Raw genomic sequence first — 18,525 nt, forward strand, 5'->3', positions numbered from 1 at the left:
TCGAGCACCAGAATAGTGTCCCAGTTGGCTAATGACCCAAAACACAGAGGAAATATCTCTGAATACTTCTACAAAATTGTAATGGCAGCTGTGGGGGGTGGGGGAGGGGGAGGGGGGGGTTTGGAGGGGGGGGGGCTGCTTGAGGGATGCCGCTACCTTTACCCGGCCCCATAAAAGCGTTAAAGTTTCATAAGCCTGTCCGCCCCGCGAAGCAGCCGTTCTATCACTTATACGGGCGCCTAGCCTGGCAATAACCATAGAGCAACGACCCAACCAGAGGGCAACAGGCGCTTGATGGAGGAGGTGCTAGGAGGCTCTGAGCGAGAGGAGTGTCTTTTTTATTTATTTATTTTTTTAAGATGCACGTTATCTGGTGTGACATAACTCTCTGGCTCCCATCCCATCATGCACTGCAGGTACAGACATGCCAGCAGTCGTGTCATTCGGTAGCTTTTATTTGCAGTGTATAACACGTGTCCTGAATTTTACGAAATCCACACCCCCTCACCCGCCCCACCCCACCCCACCCCACCCCACACGCAGTTGATTTAAGATGCCCTCTGAGACAGCCACAGACGAACTGTCACACTCTGGGAATCCAAAAAAACCAGCCCACCATTACCCCTCCCCCATCCCAAGTTACAACCAACTGATTGGGTAAAACAAAGAAAATGGTTGGGGGGGGGGCTGTCAGTCTGGGGCAACTGACCAATCAGGGCCTTGCATTGCCTGCATGGGGGTAGGGGGAATATCCGAATATTCATGCGGAACAGTTTGATTCCGTACAGCACAGCTCATGAAACAAAGTCCACTTTCCATTCCTGATCCAAATGCGTTTCAAAAAAAAATATATAGTCCACTTTTCAAGAGTGTTGTCAATCCAGCATCTATCAGACACAGTCTTTTTCTTACCAGTATAGTCTTTTGGAGTTATACGAAATCCTCATTTCCTTGAGGGGACACAGGTAGTTAAGTTCTTATCCAAACACAATTTACGTAATACGAGTGGTTAAAAAAGTATCAAGCATTGAATCATGTTTCCCTTATTTTTCTCCCCAAAAATGTATTTTGGTGCTTGTACTGGTAACGTAACTTTTTTCATTTTTTTTTTTTGACTAAATAATGACACAAAAATGAAAAATGACATCATTGATTAAAACAGTGACTGAAAAGTACATTATGAATCACAATATCAGCTCATGTGGAGGAGGGGAAAAAAAAGGATCTTTTGTCATTTTACACCGAGGAATGTTCAGGTACAAAGTCCTCTCCAAGCGAGAGGGAAATATACTGTATAAGACGTGAGAACACACTGCAACTCCAGGGGTGAGGCATCTTTCACCCTCCCCCCCCTCCCCATCCCCATCCACCTCCACCTCCACCTCCAGCTCCCTAAACCACATCCCCTCAGTTTCCCGACAGCCTGCACACACACACAAAACTGACTCGATTTGAAGGCGGCCATTTTGGTCTCTCGTTAGGGGGTTAATTCCTGACTCCTAGAATAAAAATATATCTCGCATGAAGAGTCTCTTTCTCTCTCTCTCTCTCTCTTATATGCGCAAATACGCACACACACACACACACACACACACACACATACACACCTTATAGAACTTTCAGGTGGGATTAAAGATCAGGACAGGAGATAATCTGTGATGGGGAAGGGTAGATATGGGTGTGGCCTTCTCTCCACATACATGAATACATATATATATATATATCTATATGTCTCTCCCCCACCCCGCCCCCGCCCCGCCCCACCCACCAAACACCCCACCCCTGCTGCTCCACGGAGTCCAGTTCCAAGGCTGCTGTAGCACCCTCTAGTGGTGACAGAGCACAAGCAGCGCAGGCAGAAGCCAGCTCCAGCTGGCGAAGTGGGCGTGGCCGGGGGCGTGGCCAGATGCCTGGTCAGAGAACCCGTGGGAGGGGAGGGTGGAGTCGCCCCAAAACCTGTCCTTCTCCGTGGCCTGCGAAGAAGAGAGACCGGCGGTAAGGTTCGGCCGTTTTGGGTTTATTTTGAGCCTTTTCGAAGGATCTTTTTTTTTTTTGCATCCCAACAGCTCATCGTAAAAAAAAAAAATACAGAACAGATAAACGCAAAGAGAAAGAGTCAGGATGCAAAGAAAGGATGCAGCGTGTCAAGAAAAAAGGCGATTGGCTTTGCTGAGATGGTTGAATAGCCACAGGAATATTGCTCTTGGCAAAACGCGCTTTCTTGCAACTCAAAAAATGATACCTCTCTCCCTTAAGATCTGAGTTTTTTTTTTTTTTTCTTCTCTCTAAAACTGTGGTGGAGGGATGATGATTGTCACTGGGGATGACATGTACTCTGTGTGGAACAGCCTGACTGTGAGAAAGCATTTGACCAAAGAGGCCTACATCTGCTCTTTGACATTGTGCAGTCACATTGAAATAATTGGACATGAAGCTGTATATCCTTGTCTTAACTCAACTGCAGAAATGGGAGAGAAAAGGAAACTATTAAGCTTGTAACTCAAAGTGCAAAAAAACCAAAAAGACACAGCCAAGACTGAAACCTGCAACCCCTGTGGCCTGAATCTCTCCCTTTGCCAAAAGCAGAGCTGAGGCTTTAAATTCATGAGCTGCAGAGCCGCTCCACGGGTTTACAAGATTCCCGATTTGAGGGAGGGGGGGAGAGAGATTCTAACCCCACGCACCTGTGTTAGACTCACCTGCGTAAGTATGAGCACGTTCAGGACGCTGGTGTCCGTTTCCATGGCAGCGGTGGGGGCGGCAGTGGCGGTGTTGAGCTCTTGGGTCTCAGGCCCGCTTGGGGTGGGCTGTCCCGCTTGGTTGGGGGTGGGACTCATGTCTGTCCCATTTCCGAAAGCAGTGATGGCATTTTCTGTTGGCGGAGGGGGGGGGGATTACATCTTCTGGTCAGATACCCAGGACCTGAACGCACCGTTACCTCGACTGCTTTGTACAGGTGACCGAGTGAATCCACAACAGGGTATTACTATCAGGGTATTAAGTCAGCATGCTGTAACCCTATTATTCTACAATTCATAGTGTAAAATCTCTATGAAAGCTCACTCATGGTCCAAAAATGTATGTCAATAAGGGTCTCATACTTCGCAGTTAATTCCTTGCTCGCGCATAATTCCATTCATGACAATAACATTCATGAGAAAATTTGCCGATAAGGAATTTTTGCCACAGGCTATGTATGAAATCACCACTGGAGAAGTAATACCAATGCGATTGGCTCACTTCTCTGGAGACCTTGGTCTTTTGCCGTGTGGGGCCAATCACATCTCTCCTAGTGTGGAGCAGCAATAGTTCTAAGCTCACTGCAGGCCTAAGTGCCTACTGGAAAATACGCACAAGCAAATGAGAGAGAGAGAGAGAGAGAGAGAAGGAAATAGAGAGAGAGAATGCAGTTACCACTTCTTCGTGACTCACAGATCTCTCGCCGTTACAAGTACAGGAGGAGTTGAAGGACAAAGCAAATGACTGTGTACAGTCCTAAATATTCCCTGCAATTACGAAACATCACGGCAATCCCTCTAAGTGGGGATTCAAGCGGCGTTGTTTTTCTGCTTTGAAATTAGCTGAAATTATCCATTTTTTTAAAGCACTGCTTCAACACATAAAAGACAAATTATCTAAAGTGAACAAGAATAGCACCCCTCCAGCTCTCCATGAGATTAGACAATGATACAATGAACAAGAGCATCTGAATGGGCTTCACTGCAGCCCAAGGCCCTTACGTAAATGGATCTATTGGATCAATTACATAACTCACGATGCATTTAGGCTATTTTTGACATGTTATTGTTGCCATGGAACAGAGGCAAAGAGTATACAGGAGAAAGTACAAGGTAAAAAGTTTAAAAACAATTTTTAAATGGCTTTATTGCACCTGCCCCAGGATAATTTTATACCGACGTGTATAATGTCTTCACAGTCTGTGTGGCGCCTGTTGGTACTTCAAATGACCTAACCGTGTGCAGTTCGAATGTTCAAAAATATCTCGCAAAAACCAACTGTTTAGTGAAAACTTTCTTTGTCTGAACTTGCCTCCGTTGAGAGGTGAGGTGAATAAAATGTGTCAGGAGCCAGATAAAAGGCCTACTTCAGCAACAAAAAGCGTCTTATTTTCATCAGCGGGAAGAAAGGGCATCAAAACAGCTTAAATGGATTTAAAAGCTTTTGACAGTTTAACAGCGTGATAAGTTTGGTTTCGGCCTACTCAATATGCCATTTCCCCCGGCCGAGCCAGCCTGGTCCCCGGGCCCGGTTCCGCCAGCCCGAAAATTGAGTTCGCCTCTGCTTTTAGTTAAAGAGCACCCGTCGTCCAAACACGAAGGTTCCTTTATTACCTCGTTAAGCTATGAATCTTGTAATCTTGCTTCAAGTCCATCACTACCCATTTTCCCACTCTGACCGATGTAACACAAAAATCTTTCCATTTTCCACCGAAATTACAGACTGCAGAATATATATATATATATATATATATATATTTAAAAAAAAAATATATATATATATATAAATAAATATATAAATATATATATATCTCACACTCAGTGCCGGATTCTAGCTCTGTGACCAGGAGACCAAATTAGGCATCAAATTATTATTATTCTTTACTCTTTCTTCAAATCCCCCCCCCGTCCCCCCACCTCCTCCAACCCCCAAAATGTTTTAGGAGTATCAGTCATTTAAAAAAAAAAAAAAAAAAATCTCCTTTTACTACTTTTCCTCAGTGTTGTACTTCTTAACGCTGTGAGCACTAGGCAGTGTCAGGTGTTAGGCCTTGGCCTACAGTAGCACGTGCTTGCCTTCAGTCGTGCTGACACACCGCTGGGAGCTAGCACAGCTCGTTAGCCGGAGGTACAGTAGCTGCTAATTAGCTCTGGGCGACTCATACAGTCTTAGTGTGACTTCGCAATTAATTCCTTTTCTTGGATGGCAGTTACAACAGTGGCACATATATAAGACAGAACATGGTAAGTCTGACTCTCTGGTTATTTTAACTGTTTTAGTTTAAATTGTTGTGTTATATAGGCCGTAAAATGTAGTTTTAGCTTGTTGAGTGTAGGCTGTAAGGTGTAGTTTTAGCTTGTTGGGTGTAGGTCGTAAGGTGTATTTCACCTTGCTGAGTGTAGGCCTTAATGTGTAGTTTTAGCTTGTTGGGTATAGGCCGTAAAATGTAGTTTTAGCTTGTTGGGTGTAGGCCTTATTGTGTAGTTTTAGCCTGTTGGGTGTAGGCCTTATTGTGTAGTTTTAGCCTGTTGGGTGTAGGTCTTAAGGTGTAGTTTTAGCCTGTTGGTTATAGGTCTTAAGGTGTAGTCTCAGCTCATCTCTGCCCATCCCTTTAACGTGTGAGCAGTGTTTTGCGGGGACGGGCGGTGTGGCGGAGGGAGAGGCCCGTTAAATCGAAAGCAATTCCGCTTTCCCTCCGTGCGTTTCTGCGGGCCTCGCCGCTTCCTGCTTCCTGCCTCTCCCGTTTGCATCGGCTCCATTAACTTCTACGGGAAATTAAATTAGCCCCAATTACAGAGGCGTCCGAGAGCTATCTGAGTCTGTCTCTCGCAGCAGTGGGTCAAAGGAAGGAGCCGCAGTTTGGAAAAAGGCAAACTTTAAATTAGGGCGCAGGAGAAAAAAGAAAAAAAAAGACTATGTTTCGTGTATCAACAGCATTTATCAGGATGTAGGAAATAGCAAAGAGGAGACAAAAGTTCTGGGCAAGTCATTCCCTTCCCTTCTTCTGCTTCTTACAATTCATCTATCACTTCTTTAACTTTTTTTTTGGTTGTTGTGTGGGATCTGAGAGAGAGGAAGACAGCAGTAGGCTCTCGTAAGGCCAGTCAACATTTGTCAGGACTTGATTTAAAACCTCTTTGCCTTTGTGTTTCCCTCCCGAAGGAGACCCACCCTCTGTTCTCACGAAACTGAAGTCTTATGAGGCCAAGTCTTGTTTCACACACCACCAATACACTATCTTGGTCCCCAAGTGTGGCATTTGTGGATTTAGGGGCCACCTGTACAGAATCAGAAATGCTTAAAGCTCATGACTCTGACAGCGTCTTTGTGCACATTGAGTGAACATAACAGGGAGATAAAGATCACAGCCTTGCCACCAGCTGCTGTTTTCAGTTCGTTTTCAGTTCACACCAGTCCAGTTAGAGGCAGACCTGAGTCAAATACGAATGTGTTTTGGATTTAAATACTTCTCTATTCTTTACTGATCTTGTCTGGTGTATTGGGACCAATTAAATACTCTCAAGACGTGCGGAACCCGCCTTTCTGGTGATATTGGCAGGCTCAGTTACACCAGGCAAGATCAACAGAGCACAGAAAAGTATTTGAATCCATAACCAATATGTATTTGACCCAGGTCTGGTCAGAGGAAAGGTTAAATTTAACGAATGGCAAAACGACTAAGAAAAAAACGACATGATGAGGTGGAAAACCCCAAGGGTGGAAAAACAGCAAAGGAAGGCCCTTTAGGAAAACATACAGCAGTTGGCTGCATAGGTCCAAGCACTGCTGGACTGTTTGGGGGATGACCTATGGGTAGTACATGGGCTTCAGGATGACACCGGCCATCGCCAAGCAACAAGTGCTTCTCTTCAATTCTCGGATAGTCAGTTTTGCTCTCCTCTGCCGAGATCTAGCAACACCTCCGCCTCCCTCCCCTCCTTGGTTGTGAAATGCTGATGAGCTGGCATTCCCAGAATGCCTTTCCCCATCGCAGATAATTGGCAGTTTCAGAAGTTCGGCACGTATCGATAACAGACTCAAACCAGCCGAATCAACAGGTCTAATGAACACACTTACGCACCTGCCTTCATTACATCTCCAAGATCAGCGGTTTGCAGACTGAACTCGCAATCAGTGCTACCTATGCTCAGCCTCGCAAAATGAGCATGTAGGTAAGATAGAATTTTGCGTGAAGGGCCGGTTCACCTGAGACGGAGTGCATCGCCCTGCCCCAGACTGAACGTTTTGCACACAGACGACATCGCTCTCGGGCTTTGCGTTTCCGTTTTAATTACGCCGCTGTCTCATTAAGCCGCCACACACAGAAACAATTAACCGGGAGCCATTAACTGTGTGCTGCGGAAAAAGGAGAACACCACCGTTGGTGACAGAAGAAAGAACGTGCGATGCATCACTCATGAAACAAAATGGCGGCTCCGCCACACAGCGATGCGTCTGTTTTCAGCCGAATAAAAGCTCTATTCATCTCGACTTTGACACGTCTGTGGTAGACAGATGAAAGCATATTTCCCCCTCATAGTAATTGTCCTCCAAATTGCTTCTTTAGTTATGTTATTTGACAACCATTTCATCACAAGAACTTATTAAGGATTTACCTAATTTATTCCAGAAAATATACATGTTGGCATTGTCAAAGTCAGCAACCGTTCAAGCCAAATTTAGGACTTGCCTTAAATATTAAATATTTTCTAGATATATATTCAAGTGCAAGCATGGTTAACAAAACATGTACATCAGCTCATGGCCATCTCTGGTAAAATCAAGTTAGTGTGAGAATGCACAATTTGTTGGGTTGTATAACGACACTGTGCGCATGCTGGCGTCCCAGGCTGCTTTTGGAGGTTGTACCCATCGCCATGTTGTGCACGTGCGTGAGTGCTCGCATGCCTGTGTGTGTGTGTGTGTATGGAGGTGCACGCGTGCGCTCGGTGTACAGCAGTTGGTGTAATACACCCGGACGTCCTGAAAGTCGCTGGGTGGATGCAGGCACGTCACTGGAGGCGCGACTCACTCAGGCAGACGTTGTCGGTGAAGTAGGCCAGGAATTCGGCGCACTGCTCCCTCTGGTGTCCGCTGGCGGTGCAGGTGCACCAGGGGGCCACGTTGGAGGTGGAGTTGTCCAGGTAGTTGGGCGTGATCGTGCTTCCTGAGAGGAGAAGGGGTGCGCTTTTACATGCAGTTATTCAGACCCCGAATAAAGGAAGAACCCAAAAAGGGGGGTCGGTCTTTTTGTGCCGAATTGGGAAGACGATGGCGGACAAGATCTCGCACGGGTTCAGACATGACTGTGCCCCAGAAACAATGGCGGCTTCTCTTATATAGACCAGAAAACACGACTTTAACAATGCTCATAAAAAAACAGCTCCCAAAAAAGCAAGAAATGGAGACAGTCACAAAAAAAAATACAAAGGAAAAGGTGAACAAAATGCTTTTGAACAAAAAAAAAAAAAAAGAATTCAAAAGAAAAAAAACTATCAGAAGTCAAAGCATGGATTTTATCCAGAAGTGCACTGTGTACAGTTTGCTCTCCACAGATGGTGGATTTCTACAGCGGAAAAACTCATCTTAGCACGATTGGGGATCACGGAATTGCGCTCGCGAAAAAAAAAAAAAACCCGAAACTTTTTTTAAAAGTACGAATCTGCCCAAGACTAGGGGGTGGGGTCACTTCCAGGTCATCGCTCTCCAAAATATATATCACGGCCAAAAAAAAAAAAAAGCACCTCTCGGAGTGACAACAAGAGCCCGGCAGCACTTCTGAAGCGAGGCAGAATTGCGGCTCGTTTCGCAGGCCAGGGCTGCTCTCCGCAGCGCGTTTTTATTCCTTTGTAGGATTTATCGCGGGGAGCGCGGAGAGCGCGTCTCGAGGCATTGTTTGGGAGGCGGGGGGGGGGGGGAGAAAGCGAAGAAAGAAAGAAAAAAGAAAGAAAGACGCACAGTCTTTCAGACGGGGCCTCAATCAATGGCCTTTTTTTTTTTTCAGCGGGAGAAATCGTAATGCTGCACTTTGGAAGCGCTACGGTGGGAAGAAAAAAAAAAAAAAAAAGGTACATATTTCCCAGAACTGGCTCTTTTTTTCGCTCGCTTCGATTTCTTTTGTCTGCGAACACAGCCAGGCCTTTAATGATGGCCGCCCCGCGCGGGAGCGCCCCAACGGATAACACCGCACGCTTTCATCTGCCAGGAGCGCCCCTCAACCCCTCTCTCTTCTCCTTCTCCACCACTCCCTCTCTCTCCCCCCTTTTCTCTCCATCGCCTTTTTGTTTTTTCATCGCTTTGAGGTGAGGTGAAAGCGGCGATTTTGACATCCCTGGTGCCCTCCGTTTCAGACTAGATGGAGAGGGAGTATTTCTCCCCCCCCACACCCCCCCCTGCGAAAACAAGTGTTTGTTTGCCCTGGCTCTTCCTCCATCTGTAGGGCTTGCCAGCTGCACCATTCCCAAGCGGCTGAAGTGCCGAGCGCACCTGCCCAGGGAGGGCAGCAGCTGGGCATGTGATGCGCCAGTGTGCCAACGCGCCCGCTGGGCAAGCCCGGGTCCGTTTCACCCCCCACAGCGCCGCGGTGCTGCAGACACAGGGGCAGGGGGAGGACGGCGGACTGGGAGTTGGTTGGGGGGCGGTCGATGGGGACACGGGATGCGATTGTGAACTCTGGTTGGGGGGGGGGGGGGTTTCAGATGGCACCAACTACCACAGAGGCAAGAAATATTGTTTTAAATACTTTACATTTACAAATACAAATACATTTTTTGTCTTTTCCCTCTTAAAGTGGCACCCCTCCAGACAGATGGCGACCTCAGGCGATCATTTACACCAAATTTTATCCCAGAACTGGCCCTGCACCCAACAACCGGCCCCAGACTCGAACCCGTGACACCCCAGCCACAGTGCCCCTCCCTGCCTGCCGCCTGGGGATGAGCAGCTTCGCTGAAAAGGAGCTTCGCTGTTGCTGCTCTGAATGTGAGAGGGACCTTAAGGCTTGTCTTTTCAGCTCTAAACGAGCTCAGGTAGAGCAGCTCCAGAGGGTGTGCTTCACACTTCCACACAGCCTTTTCCCCTCAGCCCCTCTGCTCTCTCTCAAGCAGTGTGATTAACACCCCTGTCCCACCCCCCTCCGTCATTCTCTCTGTCCCTCCTTCTCTCCCTCCTCATCCCTCTCTCCATCTCTCCCCCTCTCTCTCCTCCGCCACTTTCTCTCTACCATCCCTCCCTCCCTCTCCCTCCTCTGCCACTTTCTCTTTACCATCCCTCCTTCCCTCTCTATCTCTCCCTCCTTCTCTCCCTCCCTCTACCTCTCCCCCTCTCCCTCCTCCACCACTTTCTCTCTACCATCCCTCCCTCCCTCTCTCCATCTCCCTCCCTCTCCCTCCTCTGCCACTTTCTCTTTACCATCCCTCCCTCCCTCTCCTTCCTCCGCCACTTTCTCTTTACCATCCCTCCCTCCCTCTCTCCATCTCTCCCCCTCTCCCTCCTCCCTCTCTATCACTCTCTCCTTCTCTCCCTCCCTCTATCTCTCCCCCTCTCCCTCCTCCGCCACTTTCTCTTTACCGTCTCTCCCTCCTTCTCTCCCTCCCTCTATCTCTCCCCCTCTCCCTCCTCCATCACTTTCTCGCTACCATACCTCTCTCCTTCCCTCTCTCCATCTCTCGCTCCTCCACTTTCTCTCTACCATCCCTCCCTCCCCCTCCCCCTCTCTCACCGATCATGCCGGTGTAGGCCAGCAGACCCTCCCTCCCCCCTCCCTCCTCCCCCTCTCTCACCGATCATGCCGGTGTAGGCCAGCAGTCCCTCCCCCCTCCCTCCCTCCTCCCCCTCCCCTCTCTCACCGATCATGCCGGTGTAGGCCAGCAGTCCCTCTTCCCCTCCCTCCCTCCCTCCCCCTCCCCCTCTCTCACCGATCATGCCGGTGTAGGCCAGCAGTCCCTCCCTCCCTCCCTCCCTCCTCCCCCTCTCTCACCGATCATGCCGGTGTAGGCCAGCAGACCCTCCCTCTTCCCCTCCCTCCTCCCCTCTCTCACCGATCATGCCGGTGTAGGCCAGCAGACCCTCTTCCCCTCCTCCCCCTCCCTCCTCCCCCTCTCTCACCCCTCATGCCGTGTAGGCCACAGACCTCCCCTCTTCCCCTCCCTCCTCCCCTCTCTCACGATCTGCCGGTGTAGGCCCCAGACCCTCTTCCCCTCCCTCCCTCCTCCCTCCCTCCCCCCCCTCCCCCTCTCTCACCGATCATGCCGGTGTAGGCCAGCAGACCCTCTCCCTCCTTCCCCCTCCCTCCTCCCCCTCTCTCACCGATCATGCCGGTGTAGGCCAGCAGACCCTCCCTCCCTCCCCCTCCCTCCTCCCCCTCTCTCACCGATCATGCCGGTGTAGGCCAGCAGACAGGCTCCGTAGTTCTCCTGCTTGCAGCCGTTGGCGGAGTTGGCGGAGGGCTGGCAGTCGTACTGGAACTGAGCCCAGCGGGACCTGAGGACACACAAACACACCCCCCCACCCGTCAGTCTGCCCCACACCTCCACTAAAACCCCCAACCCCCCCCCCCTCGCGCACCTCGGCCCACAGCTGGTTGACTAAATCCACGCAGGAAAATCCAGCTCTCTGACGTAAATGAGCAACCGTTTAATCGTTTAGGTTGTGCAACCTGGAGCAGCCTTCCCCTTTACATTTTACAGAGACCAAGCATTTGAGTACGCTACAGTCTAAAATGCTTTCTGACACATATCCTCCAGGAAGTTTTTTTCAAATCATAAACTTCAGGGAATGTTTGCCAGTACGTTTTTTTTTTATACGTGACACGCCTGGAACAATCCTGTGACTTCGATAGAACCTGTTTGGAAGGTCAGTATCTTGCAATACTCAACTTCAGGTCATAAATGTTCAGAACCATCTCCATAATACTTTGTAACACTTTGACTTCAGAAATGTTCACGGGTCAGATGACTGACAGCAGAGAGAACACGACCAAAAGAACATCAAACCAAAAATCACATGATCCGGAACAAGCTAACTAGAAGGGGAGGTAAGAGAAAGACAGAGGGGTTAGCTTCAGCTGCCTTTATACAGGTATGTGCTGCTGATTCCCCTAGGTGTACTGTTACAGTACACATCTCCATTGACAATCCCCAATGCAGGTAGGTGTTCAACATCGGCCTAATGCGCCCCCTGCAGGTAGGCGAGGAGAAGGCCAGACAAACTGAGGGCTGTCATGACATTGTATTGTCTGTAATCTTCTGTTGTCTGGATACATATATGACTGACTGAATACATTCAACAAATGTTTAAAGAAATCTGTACGCCCGATAAAATGGCCTCATTGGGACCTGTTTCCCACAGGCAGATATAACCGAACAGCGCATTTTCAGTCGTAGCTGCATGAAACAATTTCAGTTATGAATAAGTGTTTTCTTTATTGAAACTGTTGAGTGGAGCACTGCGAAAATCTATGCAAATTAAATTTTTAATGATAAGCAATTATCTATTTATCACATTTTTTTATTGCCTTGTTTAACAGATATTCAGTAATAGCCTTTCTCTGAACTTACGAGAATGATTTATTTAAAGACTCCTTGCAATCAGATTTTCATTGTTCATTAAGCCAAATGACACTTTTCTTTTTTACACACATTTTTTTTTTGTAAAAATAATGCTGCTCCAAGAGATCTCACTGACAGGAAGATATTATCTGAGAAATTATGTTTCTCTAAAAGCAGCAGGCAGATGAAGGTGAAGGGGGGGGGGGGTAAAATTAAATCTCCAGATATAACCCAAACACAGGATCTCCCCCCGGTTTTCACAGCGACCTTCTTGTTCGGCTCGCTGTTAATTTGCGCAGCGATGTGACCGCGGGCAAACGCGACCCGGGCTCACGGAGACAATCTCGTTAAAGTTAAACGGGGCCCCTCTGGCCGGCGCGGAGGGCCTGTCCCGCCCGCCTTCTCCCAAATTGGGGGATTTGGTGTCCGAAGCCTCCCGCTGAAGGAGGCTGTTTAAAAAACATTGTTTCTGTGCGGAGGCGTTCCCGTGCAGTGATGGCATTTTTCTTTTCTTTTCCTCTCTCTTCTTTTGTTTTCTTTTTCCTCAGACGTGATTTACTTTCATGGAGGGAAAAACCGTATTTGAGAGACTCCAGACTGCCGTCTCCCCCCCCACAGCCCCCCCTTACATTACATTACAGGCCTTTAGCAGACGCTCTTCTCCATACACAACTTTAAAAAAAATTTTTTTTACAGCGGCTATGTTTATAAAGATTACTTCAGTGGTGTGCAATTAGCGATGGAAAGCCACACAGACTCCAGTAGCTCTGGTTTCCTGCTCTTTCTCTCCATCCAAACCTTTGCTTTGCTGAGAGTCATTTACATCCAGGCTAGATGACCCCGAACGCTGGTTCTGGAGAGTCTACAGTGTATTTTTTATTTTCTTTTTTTCCTCTCTATTAGTACATTAAAGCCACTGATTACACAGTTAGCTTACCCCACCTGATTTCTTGGGTCTGAATTGGTCGCTGATTCTCTCTCTCTCTCTAATGGAATAGGGGGAGGGAATGGAATACGATTTGTTTGTGAGAGACTTGTGTCTTTTCATATTATTTTTGAACTTTGATTTTTGGTTTATTGTTTATGTTAATGTAATTTATGTAATGTCATTGGTGTGTTAAAATAAATGATGGGTAAAATTCTCTCTCTTTCTTTCTTTCCTGCATTGTTGACATGTTCCCTTTACATTATTTTATCTTTAATGTTCTGGATTTTGGAAAGCACATGTACATGGGCTGACTGAACAGGTTTTTGAAGAATGTCTAAAGAAACTGTGCACAAATAAAATGGCCTTACTTGGATCCATAAGTGTGGTGAAATGCTTGAGAAAACCTAACTAATTAAAGCTGTTGATTGCACAGTTAGCTCACCCCACCTGCTTTCCTCGGTCTGAATTGGCTGCTGATTTTTAAGCCGAAATCCATGAGGCTGGAGCGAGGTTAGGAACCCCTGCATTTGGCTTTTTCAAGTGCAGTCACCTGAAACCTTTAAGCTCTGCGAATAAGCTTAATTCCCCTTGTTGGCTTTGTGGGATTTGCATGTCAGAAGCATTAGGAAGAAATGAAAATGTCTGTGAAATGTCCATAGAGTTACTGCTGGTGCTGTACGCAGTTAAAAACGTCTTTGGTAATTGTGGTGTATTAGTGCTTGTTGGGGTTTTTTTTTTTTTTTCCAGAGGTGTTTATTGCTAAAGTGTACGTTCTCAGCTTGGCGAAGCACCCTGTCGTCTGGTATCGAATCCTGAGTGCACTACAACAGAGTACAGCTGCCACCCCCCATCCTCCGCCCCCATGGGAGAGTGCATATGTGACCCCTGGAACCCTGAGGAATGGTGCATACGAGTAACCGCACCTCCACCTTCCACTCACCTCACTGTCCCAACCTCCAGGACCCCCTCCAAAACTTTCCAGATAATTCCGCCATTTCAAATTTTGTAAAAAACAAAAAACAAAAAACAAAAAATAAAGTAAAGGAGACTTTTCTGGAGGAGTTTGAGGATGAGTTTGATTCATTCATTAATTTTTAAGGGGAAATGATAATAACTCTAAAACCCAGGAAAATAAATGTATTGTTGTGCAAGCTGTATGCTATTGATTCCTGTACCATGTATTTTTTATTTTTTAAATTGTAATTTGCATTGAAATGCATTGCCAAGTGTGCATGAGCTGTTGTTGTTGTACTGTATGTCATGTCTTGCCTTGTTGGAAAATAAAATAAAGAAAAAAACCCTATAATTTCACCACCTACCACATGTCAGTCTCCACCTACACCCTCCTGGTAGCCCTCCCATATGCATATGACTTCACCTGTGACTCCACCTCCTTCCAACCACACCTCTACTGCCCGCCCCCCCCCCCGATTCCTCCTCCATCTCCACCTGGTACTCCACCTTCATTCAACTACACCTCTACTACACCGTTCAACACTTCCCCTCCAATTCTTGCCCCATCCCCACCTTGACCTCCCCCCGCGGTTTCAGAAGAGGAGCAGAATCCCAGCCCACAGAACACGGGTCGAGACACAGGAGACAAAATGGCGGTTTGCGGGGGCGTAGCAACCGATCCCACCGAAACTCCATAAATCAAAATAGCGCAAGCCCTGAACTGAAACGCTAAGCAGTTACTATAATGCTGAGCAGCGCCCTCGAGGCTGGCTCCATTAACCACCACCCAGAACACTGTAAACACGAGCCTGCTGAAACAGAAGCCTCCTTTTGATGGGTTTTAGACCGTAGAAAAAAAAAATAAATGTTAATTTTTTTCCGCCCCCCTGCTTTACCTTGGACTGACCCTGTGCGTTTTACATTTGTGAATAAAAATGAGCGGAGTAAAGAACATCTTTCACGGAAAGTGGTTTATCTTTGACCGGGTAAAGGTCGGCATCAGAGAACATGAAACTATTTTAAAGTGGGGCGGCATGTTTTAGTTTTTGAGCTCCCGAACTGTGGAATGCCCTACCCCAGCACATCAAAGACGCACAATCCGTTTTATGAATTTACAAAGCAAAACACACCTTTTTATGATTTCTTTTTAAACACACTGATTTTAATCTCAGTTTGTTTACTCATTTTGATCTGCAATCTAACTATTTATCTCTCGTACATTGTTCCTGTATTATTTGTTAAATTGTTATACTGTTTTTTCTTTTTGCATTTTATTGCATTTCATTGTTTTTATTAATTATTTTATTTTCACTGCATGAACTTTTGGCGGGAAAACAGAAAGATTTTATGTTTCTCTATCAGAATCCATCTCAGCAGCTGGGGTAGGGCATTCCAATGACAGCATCAAACCAGCACATTTAAGTTTAAAGAACACCATGAAGTCTTTTATAATATTAATGTATGATATTAATTAAATATTATTTGTAAGTCACGTTTGTGCGCAGAGTGATACTGTTTATAAATGGGCAGTTTGATTAACTGTAACTGTATCGGATTTACAGTCACTGTAGATCTCTGCCAGGATCGAAACAACCCGTTTTATAGCCTGAGATACTTGCTGAGGGTTTGCTTTCATAAGTTAATTAGGCCATTTTTTAAAAAAGCAGCAGGCATAATCAGAAACTGCTGATTGATTGACAGACACCACAGACAATGCTGAGCGCACACACACACACACACACACACACACGCAGATGTGACAAACAGAAGCGCCCTGACTTCGCATGCTGCCTCTGCATAATCCACCCATCTGTCCCGCGTGTCAGTCTCTGAGAAGTTATCGGAGGCTATTGAGAAAATAATGAAACTGTCCAGCTTTCTGCAAGCGTCGTCTTCACAGAAGCATCGTCTGGGACTCTGATCGATTGGGTGGAATCAAGCTGGCTGTGCTGCGTGTAAGCAAAATGTCAAACGGATAGCAGGCAAGAGAGTTACACCTCTGAACGAGTCAAACTGAATTTCTGAACGAGTCCTGTATGAATTTTATTCACTAATAAAGAATCTGATTTACAAATTAAAACAAAGCATTCATTCATTCATTCCTTACTAAAGTATTCAATTTATTTATTTTAATTGTTTGAAATGCATCAATTTATTTGTCCTTAATGTTTTTAAGGAGCGAGGTAGGAAAAGAGAGGGATGGGAGAGAGAGGAGTGGATGAGGTGAGAGAGGGAGGGAGTGAGGGAGGAGAGAAGGAGAGAGGGAGGAAGAGGAATGGGAGAGGGGAGGGTTGGGAAGGAAGAGAGGGAGAGAGGGACTGATGGTTAAAGAGCAAAGAGGAAGAGGTGGAGAGACTTCCTATTTGTTTGGACACACCTGCAAACGGAAAGGGGTCTACTTGGATGCACTGCAACGAAGGTTCTGTGGGCGCACTGCAATGGAAAGGGGTACTTGGGATGCCTGCAACGAAGTCTACTTGTGGGCGACTGCAATGGAAAGGATCTTCGGGAACCTGCAAACGGAAAGGGGTCTACTTGCTGGGCCGCACCCGCAAATGGAAAGGGGTCTACTTTTCGGGATGCACCTGCAAACGAAAAGGGGTCTACTTGCTGGGCCGCACCTGCAAATGGAAAGGGGTCTACTTGCTGGGCCGCACCCGCAGACGTAAAGGCGGGGCTCCGCCTGTTCCGGGGACCCACCTGCAGACGTAGTCGGCCTTGCAGACGCGCAGCTGCGCCAGGCAGCTGGGCTTGTCCCGGTCCTCGTAGGAGCAGCCGGGCACGATGGTCTGGCGGCGGCGTTCGGCACAGGCGGCGGCGGTGCAGGGGCAGAAGAGCAGCTCGTGCGTGAAGTCCGGCGGCACGCGGTCGAAGAACTTGCGCAGCGCCTTGCTGCAGCGCGCCCGGTTGCACGTGGCGGTGGCGGCGGCGGCCTTGCCGCCGGGCGTGATGCAGGCCGACACGTACTCCGTCCGCAGCTTCTGGCACGTCTCGTCCACGTTGCAGGCCTTGGCCGCGTCCAGGCAGCGGTTCACCGTCGTCATGCCGACCTCGGATCCTGGGAGCGGAGGGAAGGGGGGAAGGGGGGGGGGGAGTAGGGAGTGGGGGGGGGGGAGAGCTTATTTTCGCATCGTCTCGATCAGAACAGGCAGAAAAACCAGTTAAAAGTTCTCATCAGCATCAAAGGAAGGTCCAGCAGACTTGAGGTGTTGGTTGATTTTGCAAAGGTGTGATTTTGCTGACTACCATTATTTATTTGAGGATATTAAGTGGTCCTAGAACTCTCAGGAAAAGGTGATTTAACCTTGTTCACTGCGCAGAGAGATAATTACAATCCTCACACCTTTAGAGCTCAATGACTTGCCTTTAGTCTTTCCTTATTCCATTACAGTTCCAATTTCTGTATCATTCTTTAGCTCATTATTCAACATGTTATACATTTTTTACATAAAATTCCAAAAACATAATTCTTATGTATTTTCCTATTTGCCACTGAAATATATTTTTCCTCATTAAATTCTCTAAACAAGATTCTATGCCATTATTTTACCCTGGGTATTGCATGAAACATATTCCCTCCCTATCTAAACAACAAAAAAAAGACTATTTAAAATATTTGAAAATTATTTCACTTATAAGTACATAAGATTCAATTTCTGTACATAAGTCTTATGCATTTTCGTATTTGTCACTGAAATAACTTTTTCCTCATAAAATTCCAAAAACAAGATTTTATGCATTTATTTTACCCTGGCTGTTGCATAAAAAATATTCCCTGTCCATCTGAATTAACAAAGGACTGTTAAAAATGTTTCAGTATTTTTTCACTTTTTGGACATAAGACTATAGTCTTATGCATTTTTGTAATTGCCACTGAAATACCTTTTTCCTCATAAAATTCCAAAAACAAGATTTTATACATTTATTTTACCCTGGCTATTGCATAAAAAATATTCCCTGTCCATCTGAATTAACAAAGGACTGTTAAAAATGTTTCAATATTTTTTCACTTTTTGGACATAAGACTATAGTCTTATGCATTTTCGTATTTGCCACTGAAATACCTTTTTCCTCATAAAATTCCAAAAACAAGATTTTATGCATTTATTTTACCCTGGCTGTTGCATAAAAAATATTCCCTGTCCATCTGAATTAGCAAAGGACTGTTTAAAATTTTTGAATATTTTTTCACTTTTTGGACATAAGACTATAGTCTTATGCATTTTCGTATTTGCCACTGAAATACCTTTTTCCTCATAAAATTCCAAAAACAAGATTTTATGCATTTATTTTACCTGGCTTTGCATAAAAAATATTCCCTGTCCATCTGAATTAACAAAGGACTGTTAAAAATGT

At 46.4% G+C, this 18,525-nt stretch overlaps 1 protein-coding gene across 3 annotated transcripts in view; it reads right to left on the reverse strand.

Moving 5' to 3' along the window:
• Window positions 1–1,775: 1,775 nt before the first annotated feature.
• Window positions 1,776–18,525, reverse strand: part of gfra4a (GDNF family receptor alpha 4a) — a 270,692-nt gene continuing 253,942 nt past the window's right edge. For all 3 annotated transcript variants that reach the window (XM_064334720.1, XM_064334722.1, XM_064334721.1), the window contains 5 exons: window positions 16,870–17,227; window positions 11,111–11,220; window positions 7,772–7,906; window positions 2,700–2,872; window positions 1,776–1,973 (listed from right to left, as the gene is read on the reverse strand). In XM_064334720.1, coding sequence (XP_064190790.1) covers window positions 1,827–1,973; window positions 2,700–2,872; window positions 7,772–7,906; window positions 11,111–11,220; window positions 16,870–17,227 — 923 coding nt within the window. In that variant the 3' untranslated portion in view covers window positions 1,776–1,826. The remainder of the gene's footprint in view (window positions 1,974–2,699; window positions 2,873–7,771; window positions 7,907–11,110; window positions 11,221–16,869; window positions 17,228–18,525) is intronic.

This window comes from Anguilla rostrata, chromosome 5 (genome assembly GCF_018555375.3).
Source record: "Anguilla rostrata isolate EN2019 chromosome 5, ASM1855537v3, whole genome shotgun sequence".
NCBI classification, from domain to species: Eukaryota; Metazoa; Chordata; class Actinopteri; order Anguilliformes; family Anguillidae; genus Anguilla; species Anguilla rostrata.